The 22,164-nt window shown below is 52.5% G+C and overlaps 3 protein-coding genes across 3 annotated transcripts; 2 read left to right on the top strand and 1 right to left on the bottom strand.

Annotated features, from left to right (window-relative positions):
* The first annotated feature begins 644 nt into the window (after positions 1–644).
* On the top strand, positions 645–13,547 carry Lonp1 (lon peptidase 1, mitochondrial). The gene is made up of 18 exons (XM_028763477.1): positions 645–1,061; positions 4,357–4,445; positions 5,020–5,139; positions 5,418–5,655; positions 7,059–7,120; positions 7,285–7,414; positions 7,568–7,651; positions 8,240–8,460; positions 9,187–9,325; positions 9,786–9,964; positions 11,408–11,495; positions 11,597–11,719; positions 11,807–11,923; positions 12,176–12,316; positions 12,404–12,569; positions 12,746–12,963; positions 13,032–13,196; positions 13,268–13,547. Exons 1-18 carry the CDS (start codon positions 669–671, stop codon positions 13,445–13,447), a joined length of 2,853 nt encoding a protein of 950 aa, XP_028619310.1. The 5' UTR covers positions 645–668; the 3' UTR covers positions 13,448–13,547.
* A 64-nt stretch (positions 13,548–13,611) lies between these two features.
* Rpl36 (ribosomal protein L36) lies at positions 13,612–14,451 on the bottom strand. Its single transcript, XM_028763491.1, has 4 exons — positions 14,404–14,451; positions 14,172–14,266; positions 13,814–13,948; positions 13,612–13,737 (listed from the first exon to the last, which is right to left on the bottom strand). The coding sequence occupies exons 2-4, from the start codon at positions 14,262–14,264 to the stop codon at positions 13,648–13,650; spliced, it is 318 nt and encodes a 105-aa protein (XP_028619324.1). The 5' UTR covers positions 14,265–14,266; positions 14,404–14,451; the 3' UTR covers positions 13,612–13,647.
* A 4,985-nt stretch (positions 14,452–19,436) lies between these two features.
* Positions 19,437–21,654, top strand: Micos13 (mitochondrial contact site and cristae organizing system subunit 13). Its single transcript, XM_028763967.1, has 4 exons — positions 19,437–19,566; positions 20,071–20,248; positions 20,398–20,452; positions 21,279–21,654. The coding sequence occupies exons 1-4, from the start codon at positions 19,538–19,540 to the stop codon at positions 21,374–21,376; spliced, it is 360 nt and encodes a 119-aa protein (XP_028619800.1). The 5' UTR covers positions 19,437–19,537; the 3' UTR covers positions 21,377–21,654.
* The last annotated feature ends 510 nt before the right edge of the window (positions 21,655–22,164 follow it).

Genomic DNA, 22,164 nt, shown 5'->3' with positions numbered 1-22,164 from the left:
CACCTGGCCTCGCGCCTCCTCTTGAGTCACCGCTCTGGCCACGCCCCTAAGTCAAGCCCCGACTGCAGCCTTCGGTCAAATACCGGTTTCCAGTTCCTCCAAGCCCTGCCGGGTGGAGCGCTCCTCATCTAGAACAGACACCAGTTCTGCCTCCTCTGTCATGCATCATGCTTCCTCGAGCTAACTACAACACCTCTCGCTTCCCTTCCCCGCCACCCTTCTCCCTCTCGCTCCGGCAGGTTTACTTATTATATGTAAGTAGACAGTAGCTGTCTGCAGACATCCCATAAGAGGGCATCAGATCTCATTACAGATCGGTGTGAGCCACCATGTGGTTTGAACTCAGGACCTCTGGAAGTACGCTGAACCGCTGAACCACCTTACCAGCCCACCTCTTGCTTTTTCATCCAGTTCCTCCAAGTCTTCTCTAGACTATCTCCTTGAGCCACGCCCCCATCTCGGCCAACTCCAAGCGGGGCGGGGAGCCTTGAACCACGCCCCTACTTCTACTCCACCCCCACCCCAGAATTAGGTCCCCCTCTGGCCACGCCCACTACCTTATTCAAGCTCCGCCTCTCCAGCTCTAAGCGCGCGAGCGTCGTCACGTGTGCAGCTGTAGGGCGAGCAGAAATGACGTAAGCGCCGTGCGTCGTCAGTATGGCTGTTCCATGGCGGCGAGCACAGGCTACGTGCGGCTCTGGGCCGCTGCGCGGTGCTGGGTTCTTCGGCGACCGCTGCTGGCTGTCACCGGAGGCCGGGTTCCGAGCGCGTCCGGGTCGTGGCTGCGCCGAGGATGTCGGGCCTGCGATACGTCAGCTCCCTGGGGCGGCCGCGTTCCTGCGGGTGGGGGCCAGTGGCGGGGGCTGTGGGACGCGGGCAGCCGCGGTGGCAGCGACGAGACCTCCGAGGGCGGTGCGGAGGACGGGGCCACGGCGAGCAGCGGGGAAGGCCCGGTCGTCACGGCACTCGCGCCCATGACCGTCCCGGATGTGTTTCCTCACCTGCCGCTCATCGCCATCACCCGCAACCCGGTGTTCCCGCGCTTTATCAAGATCGTGGAGGTAACCAGAGCCCCCACTCGCCTGGCCTTGCTATACTGTCCCTGCTCTGCTGGCGGGACCTCACCCCTCGTGTCTAAGAAACTTTTGGAACTGCGCTCCCACTTGTCATCTCACCACTCTGGAGTCTGAGGAAAGAGGATGCCAGAGTCCTTGGTGGCTCATTTGGACACAAACTCTTCCCTTTTTGGGGTCCTTTAGGACCCGTGATAGTGGGTGTGAAGTCCACGAGACCTGATGGTAGAAATCCCAGGCCGACTAGCAACAGAGTGCAGTTATTTCCCTTCCATCCTGGTGAAAGTTTTGTAAAGCCTTCTTGTTCAATGGTATCCAGCTTATTTATTGAGACAAGTCTTATGTATCTTTTGTCTTGAGACATTTTCTCATGTAGCCAAGCTTTTCACACCCTTAGTTACCCGCTTAGTGTATCGGGCATAGATGTGGGGATATACAAAGTTACAGGCTTTGGGAGTAGGAGAAAGGCCGGAATCGGAATGACGGAAAAGAGGACAGGATTTTTTTTTCCCCGACACTCCCTGACATCTGCCTCAAAAGAAAGAAAGTTCAAACAGCCCTTTATAAGGGAGGAAAATTCCACTGCAGGGAGCTGATCCCATCTGATCCTTCGAAATTGGCGAGCCGTGAAGAGGGAGGGAGAGAGAACAGGGTGATGAAATCAGGAGAAAGCAGAGACTTTTAAAGGGGAATTTTCCAATCTGCCATCCACCCCCCTCCCCCATAGGTATGGAGTCCCCGGAGACCAGTGGATATCAGTTAACCTAGTAGCAAGGTCATAAAGTGAGTCACTGCCACATCCATCCCACAGCCTTCCCTCCATTCTCCTTGCTCTGCTAACTCTTGAAGGGAGGGAGGTGTATCAGCACAGATGTGGGGAGGGTTAGAGCAAGCTCCTCCATGTACTTCCTTTCCCAGCTTCCAAGGCCCATCTCATGTTGTCTGTCTGGCAGAAGGACACACATATCTGACAGATAACTTCTGTAGGGTTACATGGCACTATCACCTATCTGCAAGTTGCTCCCCGGGGCCTTGGTTTTTCTCATCTGGGAAATGGACATAATAGCAGTTCCTGTCTTGGAATCAGAGAACTCTTGTGGAACCCCCACAGAGGAGTGTATATAAAGGCTTTTTTGGTTGTGGTTGAGGCAGGATATAATGTAGCTCAGGCTGCTCTCCCTCTTGCTATTAGTTGAAGTTGGCCTTTAGCTCCAGATCTTCCAGCCTCTCCTCTACCTCCTTAGCTTTTAGGTGACAAGTGCCCCATCTGGTCCTGAATGACTGGGTTATAAGTCTCTGCTGTTTGCTGCTTGGAGGGAGTTTTCTTATACCCATGATGCTTGTAGGACTTGTTATGCCTGGCAGGTTCTAATGGTGTAGAACTGCCCTGGAGCCCACTCTGGATTCCTCTTTATTCTCTAGGCTTCTGGGACCAGGGTTGCCAACACCTGGTTCCTTAACCCTACAGTGGAGACAAATGTGTGCTGAGGCAAGAACAAAGAGGTGATTTCTTCCAAGTGCATCCTGTGTGCCATTGGGAGCTAGCTCTCAAGGGTGTGCTGTTGAGACAGTGGTGTGTGGTTTCCTGTTGGTACCATCTCATAAAATGACCAAAGTCAGGGAGATGAAGATGCTGAGACCCGTCTCAAAACTACAGCTGACTCCTGAGAGCAAGTGAAAAAAAAATATATTTATTTAGCAAAACTCAGCTTTTAAATAGTCTACAGCTGTCAGACTCATGTGCTATCTTTGGCCTCTGGGTGTACAGGAATGGCTCTTTGGGCTGGTTAGGGTTCTGTGTAGACTGTTTGCTTACCATGCATGAGGCTCACAGAAACCAGATGTAGGGTCTAACACCTGTCAGTCTAATGCTCAGGGTGGAAGGAGGAAGATGAGGAATTCAAAGTTATCCGAGGCCAGCACGAGTTGCTGTGTGGAGACACTGTGACCAAAGCAGCTTTTACAATCAAAGTTAGTACTTGGGGCTTATAGTGTAAGAGCATCAAGGTGAGGAGTGGAGTGCAGCAGATAATGGCACTGAAGTCGTTGCTGAGAGCTTGAAGGCAGAGAAGACCTCAAATGCCATTCCCAGTGGTATACCTCCAACTAGGTGACAACCTCCCAGTCCTTCCTAAACAGTTCCTATGACTGGGGACCAATTGTTTAAATATATGAACCTATGAGAGCTGTTTTCATTTAACACTACAGACCCTATTTCAAAAAAAAAAAAAACCCAACAACAACAAAAATAAAAAATAAAAACCACCTAAACTTGGAGTGGTACTGTCTGTAGTTCCAACACATGGGAGGACGGATTAGAAGGATTGTCATGAGTTCAAGCCAGCTTGGGTTACAGTGTAATTCCTGTCTCAGACCAACAAAAGAGAACCCAACACTGAGATGAAGGGTGTTCGGGGCCCCCTTCAGAGCCTTGCTGTATCAGAATTACACAGGTAAACTAAGTGTGGTGACTTATCCTTGTACATCCTGCACTTGGGACAGTGAGACAGGAGGATCACCCTGGGTTCCCAGAGTCAATTATGTAATGTGTCCCAGGGAAGCTTAAACTACAAGGTGACTGGGGAGAGATTCCACAGGTGACACCTGTCCTCAAGTGTATGTGTATATATGTTTGTGCTTGCATATATGTGTATGAATATTTTCCTGCATGTATGTATACCACATGTATGCTTGGTGCCCATGTAGTTCAAAATTGTTGGATCCTTTGCAACTTGAGTTAGGGTTGATTATGAGACACTATGTGAGTTCTGGAAATTGAACCCAGGCTTCTATGTAAACATCTGCTGAGCTACCTCTCCAGCCCCATTGTTGTTTGTTGTTTGTTTGTTTTAAAAGTTTCTCTGTTTGGATCAGGCTGGCCTGGAACTCACAACGATCTATCTGCCTTGTGTCCCCAGTGCAGGGGTGAAAGGTGTACCATGATGCCCAACCCATCCTCAGTTCTCACCTGCCACAGGTGGTGAGAAGAGTTATTACTGAGTAGTGGAACAGGATGACTAGGAGCTGGTGCTCATGAAGCTGGATGGAAGCTGTCAGTCTGCAGGACACAGGAGGTTCCTGTTGTGGCTCTGTTTTAGCCTGAGTTTCCTTGTGTAGCCCGTGTTTACACTCCTGAGCCTCCTGGCTCAGTCTCCCTGGTGCTCCAGGTCTGTGGCACTAGTGAAGCTGTGGCGATGCTGGTAGCATTGAGGGTGCGGCCAGATCATCCATTTCTGGGGTTAGATGTGTATTGTCCTGGGTCCTCACTTATGCTCTCCTGCAGGTTAAAAATAAGAAGTTGGTTGAGCTCCTGAGAAGGAAAGTCCGCCTGGCACAGCCCTATGTTGGTGTCTTCCTAAAGAGAGATGACAAGTAAGTCTAATTCCTTTTCTCCACTCGGCCGGCCGTAGTCTGAACTTTTCACATTGAGCTAAAAGGAGCCAAGGGCAAAGTCCAACATACTGCCATTTTACTCTAGGACAGGGACTTGGTTGTAAAATTTCTCAGTGAGGAGCTGGGGCGTGGCTTGGTAGGGAACACTTTCCCTAGCAGGCAGGAGACCCAATGCTGTGAAAGAGAGACTTTTGTGCTATCCACATGGGAAGTGAACTAGCTCCCTGTGAATGTTGGGGCCTCTAGTACATCCACTCACAGATGTGGTGCTTCATCACATATGAGATTTTCAACTTCAGAGTGGGTGCCATAACAGCAGAGGAGAAAGTCCTTATATGGGTCCTGCGGTTGGAGGCTGTGTTAGTGATGTGCTGCCACCCAGGACTATACTGCTGAGCTGGTAGCTGTCCCATTGCCCTTGAAGAAGCCAGGCAGCGGCTTTGGGTCTCCAGTGGCCACCTGTAGAGATGCTTCTCTCTCCCTCCTACCCTCAGTCTGAGCCACGCACCGCACTCACACCCAACCAATGTGCCTTTTGTTCCATCTCCCTCAGCAACGAGTCGGATGTGGTGGAAAGTCTGGATGAAATCTACCATACGGGAACATTCGCTCAGATTCATGAGATGCAGGACCTCGGTGACAAGTTACGCATGATTGTCACAGGCCACAGAAGGTACAGAGGCCAGGGTGAGATGAGATGTGCCTGTCAGCATGCACAGAAGAGATTGTGGCTGTTATGAATTGTGGGCAAGACCTCCACCCTGAGGTCTTGGGATACAATGGGTACAGTGTCTTCTCACTGAACCTCTCTGTTGGTGACACTTTCCAGTGTTCTTTGCTCTCTTGGATTTTTTTTTTCCTCCATTTTTTTGAAGGCCCTGGGGCGACAGGGCCTTTGAATACACAACTCTGTAGCCCTGGTTTCACCTGTGCCCATCTGTCTGCCTGCAGGATTCACATCAGCCGGCAGCTGGAAGTGGAACAGGAGGGCCTAGAGCCAGAGGCAGAGAACAAACAAAAGTCCAGGAGGAAGCTCAAACGAGGCAAGAAAGACGTGGAGGATGAGCTGGGTGCCAGGCCCCAGCTGGAAATGGTGGCTGAGGCCGCCCCTGACACATCCAAGGAGGTGCTCATGGTGGAGGTGGAAAATGTAGCCCATGAAGACTTCCAGGTCACAGAGGAAGTGAAGGTAAGCAGCAGTCACCTGGAGTGATCTGCACAGATGGTGGGACAGGTGGGTACCCTTGGCTGTTCACAGAAAAGGCAGAATTCAAACCCATCCCACCCTGGTTCATAGCCACCATGCACAGGTTTCTAGCATTCTGTAGAGCGGCCACCCCTTGCCTCCTCCACAGCTCAGGAGGCAGAGGCATGAAGCAGAGAAGGAGGCTATGGCCACTCTTAACCCAAACTAAGCTACCCTGCCTTCCTCAAGGTCTCTATGGGTAGGACAATTAGCCAAGCTAAGCTGGAGCCTGAAGTGTGCCCAGTGCTGTTGGCTGGATCAGGAAGGGAACAAAGGCCTCTTCTGGAGGCTGATCCCTACTGGGTTGATGGAGCTATGAGAAAGGTGCTTCTGGGCTGACAGCTGTGTGGAAGGAAGGATGGAGCCCTTGGTGATATCTGTTGTGAGCTGGTGCTGTGTGGAGAGAAGAGGCCTCTGTGCTGATGTTGGTATTTTGAACTTCACGGGACTGCGGGCAGCTTGGGAAGTGATCATTTTTTAAGGGGGTGGGGGGAGTTGTTCTGTTTAATAGAACACATTTCAAGTTAGAGTACTGTCCCATGCTTACCGCTGGGCTCTACACTGAACTCAGCATCTCTCAGACAGGCTCCAGAGCCCAGAGCCCTTGCCCTCTTGCTTTGGTTTCTTTCTTTGGCGGGGAGTGGAGGGGGGTTTCTCTATGAAGCCCTGGCTATCCTGGAACTTGCTCTATGGACCAGGCTGGCCTTGAACTCCCAGAGATCTGGCTGCCTCTACCTCCTGAGTGCTGGCATTATAGGCCTGTGCCACCACTACCTCTGGTCTCTTCTACAAAGGTGAATTCAGTTGGGAACTATATACCAGGCAGGGTATTGTCCTATCTGGCTACGATGGTATGTGCCTGTAGTCCCCAGGACCCTAAAACTGAGGCAGGAGGATTGCTGGTGTTAGTATAAGACCCTACCTCAACAACAAAAAGCAAAAGCTAAGGAAAGTGTGGAGAGTGGGGCACTCACCTCATGCATCTAGAGGGGTGCTTGCTTAGGTCCCCATTTATTTTGTTTTCATATTTACTCATGGACGTGATGTGGGAGTGTCACACAGTGTGCATATGGATGTCAGCGGTGACTTTTGGGCACCTAGGAGCTGGTTCTTCCTTCCACCATGTGGAGCCCACCAATTGAACTTAGGTCATCAGGCTTGGCAGCAAGTGCCTTTATCCTCTGAGCCATTTCACTGGCCCTAGCTTTAGTTTTGACACCCCTTGCCCTGGGTCTTCCCTGCTGCTGACCTTAGGTTTTGCTCTGTGGTCCCAGTGGATGGTAGTTGACTGGGATGAGAGGCTCCCCTTCTCTGATCTTATGACTGTCATGGTTGTTGCTTGCCAGGCCCTGACTGCAGAGATTGTGAAGACCATTCGGGATATCATTGCCTTGAACCCTCTGTACAGGTCAGTGTCTGCCATGCTGGGCAGGACAGGAACTGCCCACTCTGTGACAGCTCCTTGACCCGGGTGCACCACACTGCACACTGGCCAGAGCTAGCTGTCACTGAAGCCCTAGTATGTGTAAAGGCACTAGGACAACACTAAGGCACTGGCCCTGCACCCTACAGAGAGTCCGTGCTGCAGATGATGCAGGCAGGCCAGCGTGTGGTGGACAACCCCATCTACCTGAGCGACATGGGTGCCGCACTCACTGGGGCTGAGTCCCATGAGCTGCAAGACGTGCTGGAAGAGACCAACGTGAGTGTGTGACCCACTGTTCTGAGCAGGCTAGCAACAGTGGCCTCATCCTCGGGGCTGGGCTCTATGTAGGGTGCCTGTTCCTGTGCCAGTACCACTCTGGCTGTGGTGGACTCTGTTCACGGATACCTTGCTGTCCTCTGTTGTTTGCAGATCCTTAAGCGGCTCTATAAAGCCCTGTCTCTCTTGAAGAAGGAGTTCGAGCTGAGCAAGCTTCAGCAGCGTCTGGGCCGTGAGGTGACAGGAGGGAGGGGAGGCGAAGGGGTGCATCCCGGCCCTAACACTTTCATTTCGGGATCCTCTCTTTGAAACAGGCTGACTCAGCACCTTGTACTTGTGCAGTCCTCCTGCCTCAGCCTCCAGTGTGGTGGGACAGTAGGCATGTGCTGTCTTTCATTTTTCCATAGCAAATCCTCTCCTACTGAGGGCTGTGCTGCAGCTGTGTGAACATAGCATAAGCTAGGCAAGATGGATCAGGAGGCTCAAGAGTTGAGGGCTATCCTCGGCTGTATAGGGAATTTTGAAGCCAGCCTGGGCTACATGATTTGGCTCAAACCAAAGACAAACAGAACACAGGTTTCACTCTCATGTGTATTGGGTGTGTTTGAGCATTACAACAGTAGTCCAAACAAACTGCCAATCCCAAGTAAGGGTGCCCTGTGGGAGCCCACAGGGCAGAAGCCTGGGTCAGTGACTTGGGGCTTAGGGGGCATGTGTGAGGCCCTTCAGTTCCTAGCACCACTGTAGTTCTGGGGCAGGGGGTTCTGTGGAGGGGCTGTGTCCTGCCCTCTCCACCCCACCCTGCCCAAGCTCCACCTGCCACAGGTAGAGGAAAAGATCAAGCAGACGCACAGGAAGTACCTGCTGCAGGAGCAGCTGAAGATCATCAAGAAAGAGTTGGGGCTGGAGAAGGATGATAAAGATGCCATTGAGGAGAAGTTCCGGGAACGCCTCAGGGAGCTTGTGGTTCCCAAGCATGTGATGGACGTGGTGGACGAGGAGCTGAGCAAGCTGGCCCTGCTGGACAACCACTCCTCTGAGTTCAAGTGCGTCCACCTCTGCCTGTTATCCCCACCCCTGGCTTGGTCGTGTTCCTGTGTAAGCTGGTGGGAATGGGGAAGGCCTCTGGGTCCAGGCCAGGGATGTAAGTCCCTGTGGGGATGCCAGCCACCCCGTCCCGCCCTCAGGCTTTGCTTACAGCAGTCCAGGAAGCAAGTATGTGGTGGGTCCATGAAGTCTGTGAGCACACAAGCCTAGCACCCTTGTGTAGCCTGGGCTCCATGTCTAGACTCTATACTTTCTTTTCCCTGGGTTCTAGGTATTGCTTTCCTCCTGCTCAGGAACCCTGTGGTGACTCTGGCCCAGATACTCCAGGCTAACTGGTGTCGGGATCCTTAGTTCCCTCCGTTCAGACAACTCCACTGAGTTGAAATCCTAACCTGAGGATGCTCTGGGACCCTGAAATTTAGCCCTCCATCTGTGTTGCTATGGCACCTGGCCTTCCTCAGTGACCACTTCTCCAAGATCCCTGCCAGGGCACTACTGCTATTCATAGCTTGTTCAGGGCAGCCTCAGACTGCAGCAGACCTGACCTCAGTTTCTTCCCTGAGCCATACTTACCCACCCCCAAACTCCTCTTGGTGGGGGCAGGTCACTCACTTATCCTGGGATATCATATCCAGGTTCATCGATGTGACCCCTGCCAGGGTGGCTGTGCAGCCCTGCACTCAGCCTCACTAGGAGCATCTGGTCACAGTTCCTTGTCCCTGTAGTGTCACTCGCAACTACCTGGACTGGCTGACTTCCATCCCATGGGGCCGGCAGAGCAATGAGAACTTGGACTTGGCTCGGGCCCAGGCTGTGCTGGAGGAGGACCACTATGGCATGGAGGATGTGAAGAAGCGTGTCCTGGTGAGGCCCACAGCGCGTGCGCGACCCACAGAGCGTGCACGACCACGCTGCCCAGGGCAGGCTGCCTCGTTTTGTCCTTATTCCTCCGGGTGGAGAACCAGTCAGCTATCCACTGGGGCTCATGATGTCCCTGGTGGATGAATGGCAGAAGCCTAGTGTACTGGGTGGGTGCTGTTGTGACAAGGAATGCTGTGAGCCAGGCTGTGGAAGAGGGGCCCCTAATGTGATTGACACCCTGACTTTGTCTGTCTGACTTCAGCCCAGGGCCCTACAGCTGCAGCTCCAGTCAGCCCAGTCTTTGTGAGCCCTTGAAACTGCTGGATGGTGCCCCTGGTCTTTGCTCTGGGGGTCTGCGTCCTGTGCACTGAGCCATCTGCTCTGGGGGGTCTGCATCCTGTGCACAGAGCCATCTGCTCTGGGGGTTTGCATCCTGTGCACAGAGCCATTTTGGCTTCCACAGGAGTTCATTGCAGTCAGCCAGCTCCGAGGCTCCACACAAGGCAAGATCCTCTGCTTCCATGGCCCACCAGGTGTGGGCAAGACCAGCATTGCACGCTCCATTGCTCGTGCCCTCGGCCGCGAATACTTCCGTTTCAGTGTTGGTGGCATGACAGATGTGGCAGAAATCAAGGGGCACAGGTAGGCAAGCTGGCCCTACAACCCATCTGACTGGGCAAACACAGTGTGACCCAGTCTACAACCCTGCTCCTCTTCTCTTCAGGAAGACTGGGGTTTGAACTGGGCAGAGTAGAGTATGCCAGGCCTGGGTGTCCACGTGGGAGGGTGGGACAAGGAGGTACACTAGGTGTTGGCCAGCTTGGACTTTGTTTTGATTCTTGAGACTTGTTATGTAGCTTTTGCTGTCATGGAATGCCCTAGGTAGACCAGTTTGGCCTTGAATTCAGAGATCCTCCTGCTTCTTTCTCCTAAGTGTGGGATTAAAGACATGCACCTGAACTTTTTTTAAAAATTGCATTCCCTAAACACACAGCTAGAGTGGGATCCTCGCTGTGAGGAGTAGGCAGCTGCAGGACTGTGGAGGCATGGGAGCCTAGTCGGCTTTGAGTTGAGTGCAGAGACCATGCTCAAATGAGCAGCTGAAAGCACACACAGATGGCCTTCTTTTTTTTTCCCTGAGACAGGGTTTCTCTGTGTAGCCCTGGCTGTCCTGGAACTCACTCTGTAGACCAGGCTGGCCTCGAACTCAGAAATCTGCCTGCCTCTGCCTCCCAAGTGCTGGGATTAAAGGCGTGCACCACCACCGCCCAGCACAGATGGCCTTTCTTAAGCTGTAGTTGTTCCCAGCGTGGTTAAGAGAAGCAGAGGGAATCAGGCTCTGTAGACAGAGGCAGGCACACTGCTGAGGGCTGCCTGGCTGCTAAGGTCGTCCTGTACTCCTAACACTACAGGAACTGGCCTGGGCAGAGCAGGTGGAAAGGAGCCAACAGTGCCTCCCTCATTTACTAGCTCAGCACTCAGGGTTAGGCAGAAGGCTCAGGAGTTGGGAGTCACCCTGTGCTCTAGAGCTCTAAGCCCACCTGGACTACTCAAGACCCTGCTTGGAAAACAAAAGGATCTTTTCAAAAGAGCAAAACCCTCCATGTCTCCCACCCCCTCTAAACCCTGCTGAGCTGCCCTCCTTCACTCTGCCCAGTAACATGGACCTTCTTGCTGCTCCCCTAACTGGCTGCTCTCCGTCCACTTGGTTCCCTCAAGCCCTGTTCCAGCCTTGTTTTCTCTGTACCTCTCCTGTTATCTTTCATGCCACCCCTGCTCCCAAGCTTAGGTGAGGTCCTTGTTCATTCCTTGCTCCTTCCTTCCTGCTGTCTACCCTACTGAGCTGGGGGCCTGAGTGTGGGTCCATGCCTCTGTGAAGATTCAGCCAGGCCAACCCCCACCTCTTAATGCATAGGGAAGGAAGTGAAGTGGGCATGACTGCAGACTGTGTGGCTGAGTGCTAGCTGGAGGAGAGCATTGGGTAACCTGTGTGAGGCCAGAACTGCTTCCAAATAGGCCATGTGGTATGCTGTGGGCTTCTGTTGAGTAAGTACACTGACCCACACTGAGTGTTGCCTCCCACAGGCGTACCTACGTGGGGGCCATGCCTGGGAAGATCATCCAGTGTCTGAAGAAGACCAAGACAGAGAACCCACTAGTGTTGATTGATGAGGTGGGGCAGACTCTGGGACAAGAGGGACAGGTCACTGCACAGCTTATCCTGCAGTGTGGGAGCCAGGCATTATCCCATGGCATCTGCCTCTCCCAACTCAGGTGGACAAGATTGGCCGAGGCTACCAAGGGGACCCGTCATCGGCACTGCTGGAGTTGCTGGACCCTGAGCAGAATGCCAACTTTCTGGACCACTACCTGGATGTGCCAGTGGACCTGTCCAAGGTGAGTGCTGACTTGTGCAGCCAGGTGCTAGTGCTATGGGAGAGAGTACACCCAGCTTCCAGCATCCTGTGCCTACTTGTCACCCAGGTGCTATTCATCTGCACCGCCAATGTCACTGACACCATCCCAGAGCCGCTGAGGGACCGCATGGAGATGATCAATGTGTCGGGCTATGTAGCACAGGAGAAGCTGGCCATCGCAGAGGTGTGTGGGGTCCTGAGGGTGGAGGGGCACAAGATCAGGCTTCCCTCCCACAATAGTCCAGAATGTCTGGCGGGTGATGTCTCAGGTGAGCCTGGTTGACACTTGGGGCCTGTGGCACAGGAGTCAGCCTGCTCCTCTATGCTTCTGAGAGGGAGGGCTGAGCTGTTGCAGGCAGGTTGTGAGGAGATTGGGACCCCAGGAACAGTGTGGTTGGCGGGGGCAAGGGGCATTGCTGACAAGAGCTCCCCACAGCGGTACCTGGTGCCCCAGGCCCGCACACTGTGTGGCCTAGACGAGAACAAGGCCCAGCTGTCGGCAGCAGTGCTCACTCTGCTCATCAAACAGTACTGCAGGGAGAGCGGCGTGCGCAACCTGCAGAAACAGGTGGAGAAGGTGAGCCTGCCCGCCCACAGACCTACCCACCACACAGGGCATGCCCCGCCCAGCACATCCCTCCCCACCTACATCCCTCTACTGCAGGTGCTGCGCAAGGCCGCATACAAGATTGTCAGTGGGGAGGCCCAGACAGTGCAGGTGACGCCCGAGAACCTGCAAGACTTTGTAGGGAAGCCAGTGTTCACAGTGGAGCGCATGTACGAAGTCACACCTCCGGGCGTGGTCATGGGCTTGGCATGGACTGCCATGGGTGAGCATAGCACCCCACCCTGTGCAGCATTCTTTTTGCCTGGCCAGCTGGCTGCTACAAATGTAAAGATGGGGGCCGAATGGGTGATGTGCAGGCTACCAGTAAAGACTCCTGTCCCTGGTAGCCTGCATTAAGTGCAGGATTGGGAGGGAACAAATTCAGCCTTTACCTTTCAGGAGGCTCCACATTGTTTGTGGAGACGTCTTTAAGGCGGCCCCAGCCTAGTGGCAGAAAGGAGGACAAGGATGGCAGCCTAGAGGTGACAGGTCAGCTGGGAGATGTGATGAAAGAGAGTGCCCGAATAGCCTACACCTTCGCTCGTGCCTTCCTGATGGAGCAGGACCCTGAAAATGACTTCCTGGTCACCTCACATATCCATCTGCATGTGCCTGAGGTAGGCTCCTGTCAGTCACCCCCATGTTAGCCACCAGCTCAGCAGCTCACCACTGCCTCTCCCTGCAGGGCGCTACCCCCAAGGATGGCCCCAGCGCAGGCTGCACCATTGTCACTGCACTGCTGTCCCTGGCTCTGGGGCAGCCCGTGTTGCAGAACCTGGCCATGACTGGAGAGGTCTCCCTCACTGGCAAAGTGCTGCCTGTGGGTGGTATCAAGGAGAAGACCATAGCAGTGAGTGCCTGCTGCCTATGCCCCCGGCTACCCCAGGGTGGGGGGCGCCCAGCTGACACGTCTTTCCACAGGCTAAGCGTGCAGGTGTGACCTGCATCATTCTTCCTGCTGAGAACAGAAAGGACTTCTCGGACTTGGCTCCCTTCATCACAGAGGGCTTGGAAGTTCACTTCGTTGAACACTACCGTGACATCTTCCGAATTGCTTTCCCCCTGCGCGAGCACCGGGAGGCGCTGGCTGTGGAGAGATGACACGGGTGCCTGAGACTAAATAATCCTCATGTAATCATGGTGTGGCAGAGCCACAAGCACAGCTGTAGAATCATGAGTAAAGAAAGCCTTTCCAAAAACACTGAGCCTCAGTCTCTGTAGCCGCCTTGAGCACACACATAACACAGAAGGGCGCGCACACAAACTATAGGAGCCATGATCTTTTATTGGGGGAGGGTTCATCAATCCTTCTTGGCCGCCGCCTTCCTCATGGCTGCCAACACGTTGCTCAGCTCCTCCCGCTTTCTCTTCGCGCGGATGTGCGTGCCCACCTGTGAGGGATTGTAGCCAGTCACCCCATGGCCGTCAGCCACACTCCCACCCATGTTCAAGCCGCAGGCTGCCTACCCTCTTCTTGATGAACTTGAGTGCGCGCTTGTCCTTGGACACTTTGAGCAACTCCATGGCGCGGCGCTCGTAGGGCGCGAAGCCGCAGACCTCTCGGATCATGTCCCGCACGAACTTGGTGTGCTTGGTGAGGCGCTGCAAGAACACAGCCCCGAGGTCATGAACCCCAAAAGAGGCCTTGCAGATGGGGCAGAATGCAACAGCCCGTACCGTGACTCCCACCCTCAGACGCCCAGTCAACTATGGGACCCACGAATCACTCAGACCTTCACATTCCAACATCCGTCTACGCAGTTGTCAATATTCCCACCCGCCCTGCCCCCAACCTCTGCCGAACAGTCGCATTCCCGGGACTCACCCCGCGGCGCCGGCTGTGTCTCGGCTTGCTGACGTTCTTCGTCACTTTGTGGCCCTTGTTGAGGCCCACGGCCATAGGGTAACGCAGGGCCATAGCTGCGGGCAACGAGGACAAGACAGCGGCTAAAACACGGTACCTCGGCCCACGGCCGCACGCACGCACGCACGCCGGGACGCCCCGCGGGGCCGGGACGCCTGATGGCGGCAGATGAGCCCCGACGAGAGCCACTTACCTGCTGCTCTCCGATGGCGGCCAGGACAGGAAGAACGGCACCGCGCAGAATCCTGGGATATATGCCGCTCGTTGGCTTCTCGGGCCAGAGAGACAGGCGCACTACACTACTAGCGACCTCTGGTGGCCGGAGGTTCTGCGGCACCCGTGAGCCTGTGCAATCATGCTCGTGGCTTGAGACTCTTCCCTCAGGTTAGGAATTCGAATCCCGCCTCTCACTATTGTGGGCTGTTGAAGTAACTTAATCTCTGACAATAAAAGTGCTTTTGAGGAGAGGAGGCGCTGTAGAAATGGCTCAGAGGTTAAGAGCCTTCACAGTCTGCTCTTCCAGAGTTCCTGAGTTTAATTCCCAGCAACCACATAGTGGCTCATAACCATCTATAATGAAATCCAGTGCCCTCTTCTTGCCTGCTGGGATACATGCAGGCAGAGCGCTTTATACATACTAAATAAATAAACAAATCATTTTAAAAAGTGTTTGGTTTTTGTTTGTTTTTGTCTTTTATAACCTGGTGGTGGTGCCCGCCTTTGATCCCTGCACTCAGGAAACAGAGGTAGGCAGATCTCTCAGTTCCAAGGCCAGCCTAGTCTACAGAGGACAGTCAGGGAAACCTACACAAAGAAACCTGGTCTCAAAAACAATTGTTTTTTTTTATTCTTGGGCTAGAGAGATGCCACAGAGGTTTAAGAGCACTTGGTTTACTTCCTGGGTTCAAATTTAAGTATTCACAACAATGGTTCTAAAACATATGTAATTCGTTTCCTGGGCTCATGTCCTCTTTTGACTTCCGTGGACAACATACATGCACGCGGTGCACTGACATAAATGCAGGTGAAAAAGCAAACACATAAATGTAATTTTAAAAATTAAAAAATTGGCCGGGCGGTGGTGGCGCACGCCTTTAATCTCAGCACTTGGGAGGCAGAGGCAGGTGGATTTCTGAGTTCAAGGCCAGCCTGGTCTACAGAGTGAGTTCCAGGACAGCCAGGTCTATACAGAGAAACACTGTCTCGAAAAACAAACAAAAAAAATTTTAAAAAATATATGATTTTTGTGTAAAAATGTTTTGCCTGCATGTGTGTGTCTGTCCATCTCGTGGGTGCAGGGACTCAAACCTGGTCTGTTGTTATATTAGCAAGTGCTAATAAGCTAGACCCCAAAACTCCTGCCATTTTTAAAAACATTTATTTAGGGGTTGGGAGCAGCATGAACCACCACAAACTTGCCGAGGTCAGAGGTCAGTTTACGGGCCTCAGTTCGCCTTTGTCATGGAGGTTTCTGGATCGAACAGATCAATAGATCTGTCACTACAGATCTGCCCGATCAACAGAATAACCCTCAGGAACTAAGACTTGAGTTCCGTTGAAGGAGCTTCGCGTCCCCAGGTGTCCTTGGCTTGAAACTGGAATAAGAGGGATGCAAGTCATCTAGAATCATAGGCTGTGCCCGTCACTCCTCTCCTTCCTCGATTTTTTTTTTTCCTGTGAGTTATTGTCTTGTGAAGCCCAGGCTGTCTCAAACATCTGACCTTCTTGATAAAGACAGGCGTGTACCACACCCATCTTATGCAGATCAAGTGCCGCAGAGCTGTACCCGCAGCCTCCTCTCTTTTTTTCTTTTTTGTTTTTTTTTTCGAGACAGGGTTTCTCTGTGTAGCCCTGGCTGTCCTGGAACTCACTCTGTAGACCAGGCTAGCCTCGAACTCTCGAACTCAAGAGATCCGCCTGCCTCTGCCTCCCAAATGCTGGGATTAAAGGCGTGCACCACCACCGCCCGGCCGCAGCCTCCTCTCTTGCCTCAGCTTTCCACACTCCACGCTCTGTCAGCCTGAGGAATTTGAACAGTAAAGTACATATGAGAGCCCAATTCTCATTACAAAGCAGGGCATGGGTATACCAGGCTGCAGTACTCTGGAGTATGCAGAGGGCAAAACTAGTCAGGAGAGCAAGCACTAAGACCAGAGTAAGAGGGGCCAACGCAGATAGGCGGGGTCTGTCGATAACCTTGGGGTGAAGCCAAGGTCCTCATGGGGAGCCTCAGCCTGTTTGCCAAGAGGGTCCAACCTGGTACCCTAGGGTGGCTGAGCTGGGGATCAGGCCTGAGAGGAGTCCAAGGAGGACAGGAATCGGGCCTAGAACACAGGAGTAGAGGAAACCTGAGCAGGAGCCCGAGTGAGGCAAAGATGTGCAGAGGCGGGGCCTAGAACACAGAAGAGAGGAGAAAATTGAAGAGGATCCGGGGCGGTGCCAACCTGGGTAGGGGCGGTGCCATTTACACAAGAGGGATGGGAAACTTGAACAGGACCTGAGGTCCAGACCAAAGTTGTGTGGGTGTGTGGGGAGTGGCCAGTAGAACACCGCAGGGGCGGGACTTGAACACCCGAGGTAGTCTAAACTTGAGAGGGAGCTGAGGGCAGAAACCAAGTTGGGCAGGGGCAGGGCCTAGTATCCAAGAGGCAAGCCCATGGAGAGTAGGTATTGCTGGATGCCCAGGACGCCTCCTCCAATGTCACCCTCCATTTGCAGGTCCACAGAGCATTTGGCTGAATCTCCACCCTTGCTGCTTCTGACTATCCATCGGTGGGTTTCTGTTAGCAAGCACAAACTGCGAGGTATATTCCTGTTGACGTTTAGCCCGGGAAGAAACAAGCTCTGGGAGGTCTTGAACAATTACAAGGAAATACTCTCAAGTTCTCCCCACTCCTCCCCACTAACACTCTGTCTTCTACCCAATCCCAACCCTGCATGCGTACACTGCGTCAAATGGCACATAGGGAAGCTTGCCTCAGTGTGAGGGCCTTGGTGGAGACAGGAACACTAGGTGGTGGTCCAGTGGGCCATAAGAAAGATGTCCTGCTGCCAGCATCCTACCTTTCTCCTCAGACCATGTTGGATTCTAAGATCCAAAACCAGGGTATGCGCTCCCACAGAAACTCACAGACGGGACTTGCTGCAATAACATGAGGTTTAATGATTCCAGTATACTGGGGTTCTCTCCCATGCAAGCAAGAAGAGAACCCCGAGTTGGAGCTAAGAATAGTTTTTATACAGTTTAAGGGGTAGAATAGAGAAACAGTGACTAGGCACAATACGATTGGCGGAACAGTGTGACTTTTAAACTGATTGGTCTTTGGGGAATGAGGTGGCAAGGATCTCTCTTGTCTGTCTACTTGCTCTGGGCTCTCTTCACCCGAAGGTAGGTCCCCTCCTCTGTGGTCAGAGGAATGTTAATCAGCCTCTCCCTTCCTCCTCTGAATGTTAATCCAGCAAGTGTCTTCTGACTAAGGAATGTGCCCTTCCCAGGATGTGTCCTGGGACAGTGACATTTTTTCAATTTTAAGTTCAAACCGAGACCTACAACCACTCACTCTGGTCATTCTGGTAGTGGGGAAGGAACAAAGCCCTGGGCCTCTGGGGCTGTTAAAGCGTCCTCCAGGGACCAGCCCAAACTGCTGAGTCTGCTCAGCTTTGTCCCAGGATCTGTGCACTGGCTGTGTTCTCCACTTGGGTGCTCTTCCCTAAAACTTAATTCTTTCAAATCTTAGGTCCAAAGATAAACTTCCTAAGTACTACTGCCAACCTACTTGCTACCTTGACATGTTCTAGATTCCTCCCACCCATTTTTTTCTTAGTCATGAGGGTTGGTTGTTTTTTTTTTGTTTGTTTGTTTTTGTTTTTTTTTTAGTTCTGAGTGAAAAAAGAGAAAGTGTCACCATAGAGTTTTAAGTCATGAAGGAACACTGGACATATCTGTAAAAGCAGGACTGAGGAGGCCCAGGCAGGTGGGTCCAGCTTGGTCCATATGAGTTTCAGGCCAATCTCATACACAGAATAAGACTCTTGTCTAAAATAACCACAAAGCTGGGTGGCGGAGGCATGTACTTTAATACCAACACTTGAGAGGCAGATGCAGGCAGAATTGTGAACTTCAGGCCAGCCTGGTCCACAGAGTGAGTTCCAGGATAGCTAGGACTGCTAAACAGAGAAACCTTGCCTGTAAACAAACAAGCAAACAACAATCAACCAAAGCCAAACCAAACCCAACACGGAAATAAATAATAAATAATAAATAAATAAAGTTGTGGGGGCTTCTGTGTGGCTGAATCACAACGGTCCCTACAGTCTCATCTATTTGAATGCTTGGTTCCCAGTTGGTAGAACTGTTTGGGAAGGACTGGGAGTACAGGTTTACTGGGGCGGGGGGGGGGGGGGCACTGGTATGGACTTTAGGTTTCAAAAGCCCACCCTGTAGTCCCTTTCTGCCTCATGCTTAGGACCAGAATGTAAGCTCTCAGCTGCTGCTCCAGTGCCATCCCCCGTGCCATCCCTGTCTGCCTGCTGTCACGCTCCGTGTTACGATGGTCATGGACCTCTGAAACTGTAAGCAGTAAACTTTTCCTTCTATTGAGTTGCCTTGGCCATGGTGCGGACAACATGGAGCACTTATCTGCTCAGGCCTCACCTTGCAGCAGAACAGGAATCTACATGACCGTTACCTCATTGCCCCCCTTGCATGGTTGGCCGCTAACCCCTCCTGCCTCACCTCTCACCCCAATGTAGCTCCTTGTACTCCGGACCACCCACTGTCAACCCGTTATCACATGACCCCAAGAATCCTACCCGGCAGGGACCCTCTGGAGCCCTGGCTTTACCAAGTCAATAACCTCAGCAAGCGTCCATCCTACAGGCCAGACCATCTGCAGCCTCTCCACGCCTCCGAGGTTAAAGCCACACCCCTAACCGCTCACGTGAACGGTTTCTGGAACAATCCAGCTCTGCAGTTGCCGTGGTAACCATCTCTTAGGCTTGCTTCACCTCAGGAACACTCAATTCTCCGCGCGGGCGCGGGGAATCCTACCAGTGTCTTCCGAGGGCTCTTTTCTGTAGTTCCTCCAGACTACATTTCCCAGGAGCCTTCGCGGCTTAGACCTTTGGTCTTCCCCCAATACATTTCCCAGAAAGAATTGCGGCAGCCACAGGCCTCGATATACGGAGTCTAACGCTATTGCCGCTCCCGGTGTCCATTGCGGCTGATAGCGACCACTACATTTCCCAGGAGTCTCAGCAGCGACACCGACCGGAAGCGGCGGGCGAATTGCTTGTCCTTGCGCGGCGAGTGAAGCGAGAGACCGACCATGGTGGCTCGTGTGTGGTCGCTAATGAGGTGCGTGGAGAATCGTGGAGGCCCTGAGAAAGTTCACTGCTGTAGGCACCTGTCCCTCGTTGTTTAGTGTCCTGCGTTGGTGTCTGGTTGTGTTTGAACCTTTCTCACGGTCTATGTAGGGAAACTGACTTGCTGCCAAAGCTAACTGGATCCTCTTCCTCTCAGCCAGCCCTTATCACCTACTGCCTCAGTTTACTCTTCTGTGCAATTGAGATGCGTAGGGAATCCTTCCCATCGCCTCTCTCCGGAGCTTGAGTAACTTGTGAGGAAGCTCCGCCAGACACCCTGGAAGGATTTGCGACAGGGATCATAAGTGCCCACTATCCTTTGCTCTGCAGGGTTTCGAATGAAGTCTTCCTTTAAGACTCGGTTTACTACAAAAAGTCATGTCACAAAGGCAAATGAAATGATCATTTTCCCTGGGCTCCCAGCGTGTCTCCTGGTAAACTGTCAGATCCCTGGAGACCCCACCCCCACAGCATCTCCCTTCCTGTGTTCCCACAGGTTCCTCATCAAGGGAAGTGTAGCTGGAGGAGCAGTCTACCTTGTTTATGACCAGGAGCTGCTGGGGCCTAGTGACAAGAGCGAGGCTGCCCTGCGGAAAGCCGAGGAGGTTGTGCCACCAGCAATGTACCAGTTCAGCCAATATGTGTGTCAGCAGACAGGTCTGGAGATGCCACAGGTACCTTGGCTGGGAGTGGGTGCAGGTTGCTTCTGGGTGTCCTTGAGGCCTCCTCCACCCCTGCTTAGTGGAGTTTTGTGTTTCTGGGTTTGGGAGACAAGGCTGTGACCTGTCCCCACGTACCAGCCTCTGTGTTCCTTTCTTCCCAGCTCCCAAACCCTCCAAAGATTAACTTTCCGAACTTCCGTGATTCCTGGAACTCAGGTAGGCCCCTATGCCCCTGCTTAGGAGATGCCTAGGCACCCCAGCCTCTCCCAGCCCTGTTTACCTCATTGTTCCTTTCCACTCCTCCATGTTTGTCTGTTTGTGTGCCTGTATGTCACCTATGGAACTAAGAAAGGACTGGCTCTGGTGGCCCATGCCTGTGACTTTGGCATTTGGGAGGCTGAGACAGGAAGGTTGTGGGTTCAAGGCCATCTTGATCTACAACTAGAACTACACAGAGAAACCCTTTCTCAAAAATAGGAAAAACAACAAAATATCAAAAAAAAAAACCCAAAAACAAAAAAAACAACAACAAACAAAACAAAACAAAACAAAAAAAACACCGAAGGGGTTGGGGTTGTAGATCAGTGGTAAAGCATGCATAAAGCTCTGGGTCCCATCCCCAGCACCCCATGAATCAGGCATGGTGTTTGTAGGTCTGTCATCCCAGCACTCAGAGGGTGCAGGCGAGAGGATGAAGGAATTCAAGGTCATCTTTGACTATATAGGGAATTCTGGGCCATATGGAATATATGAGATCTTGTCTCCAAAGAAAAGCTGGATGTTGCAGATGTCTATAATCTCAGCACTGGGAAGAGCTGAGGCAGAAGGATTGAAAGTTTGAGGATAACCTTAGACTGTATTAGTGAGATGAAACCTGCTTTTAAAACAGGGTATAGGGAAGGGGTCACAGTTTAGAAGAACACTGGAAGAAGGGCTGGTCCTACTCCTGTTCCAGTTACTGCTCTTTCGCTCCCTAGAGGTTGGCTGAGAGTGGCTCTGGCAAGGTGGGGCCCTTACTGGCACTTGTGCACTGTCTCTGCAGGCATCATCTCAGTCATGGCAGCCTTGTCCGTGGCCCCCTCCAAAGCCCGAGAATACTCCAAGGAGGGCTGGGAGTACGTCAAAGAACACACCAAGTAATGGATGCCACCTGCCCCATCATTATGGGGGTCAAGGCCAGGATGCCACAGACATCCCAGTGGAGACCTCACTCTGAGGGCAGCTTCCAGCATTGCTGGCCCAATAAAGGACTTGGGATTGGTCCCCAACTGTTGTTCTGGTGGGAGGACGTAGAGTGGGTCCTGGCTCCGGGCAGGCTTTGCTTTATAGGAGTCCTGGCCAACAGGGATCTCTATGTTCCAGATGTAATGTTTGGAGCCCAGAAAGGTTTTTTTCTTTTGTCTTTTAACTTTTAAAAACTTTGTGTGTCTTGGTGTTTGTATTGCTGTGATAAAAAAAAACATGACTAAAAGCAGCTTGGATAGGAAAGGGTTTATTTCAGCTTGTTACTCTTAGGTCATTCTCCATCACTAAAGGAAGTCAGGGCAGGAACCTGGAGGCAGGACTGAAGCAGAGGCCATGGAAAATTAGTTTATAGACTTGCTCTCCATGGTTTGCTCAGCCTGCTTTCTAACAGCACCTAGGACCACTTACCCATAGTGGTACTCAGTTCCTCCAACATCAGTCATCTATCAAGAAAATGCCCCACAGCCCAATCTGACCGAGGCAGGTCTCAATTTAGTTAGTGCTTGTGTGTATGCTTGTACATACACACTGGCACCGTCCCGTTGTAAGCTCCCTGTCATGGGTGCTGGGATCTGAACTCCTAGCCATGGAATTATCCGTCCAGCCTGTAGAATGGAGCAGGTGGTGTGGGGGAGCCTGGATTTGGCAATGCCTTTAATAAGGGCTTCATTTGCAGTGGACCG

The sequence above is a fragment of the Grammomys surdaster genome, unplaced genomic scaffold, assembly GCF_004785775.1.
Source record: "Grammomys surdaster isolate TR1022 unplaced genomic scaffold, NIH_TR_1.0 62, whole genome shotgun sequence".
NCBI classification, from domain to species: Eukaryota; Metazoa; Chordata; class Mammalia; order Rodentia; family Muridae; genus Grammomys; species Grammomys surdaster.
Note: the sequence above shows the minus strand (reverse complement) of the source record. Positions and strands in the feature narration are given on the sequence as shown.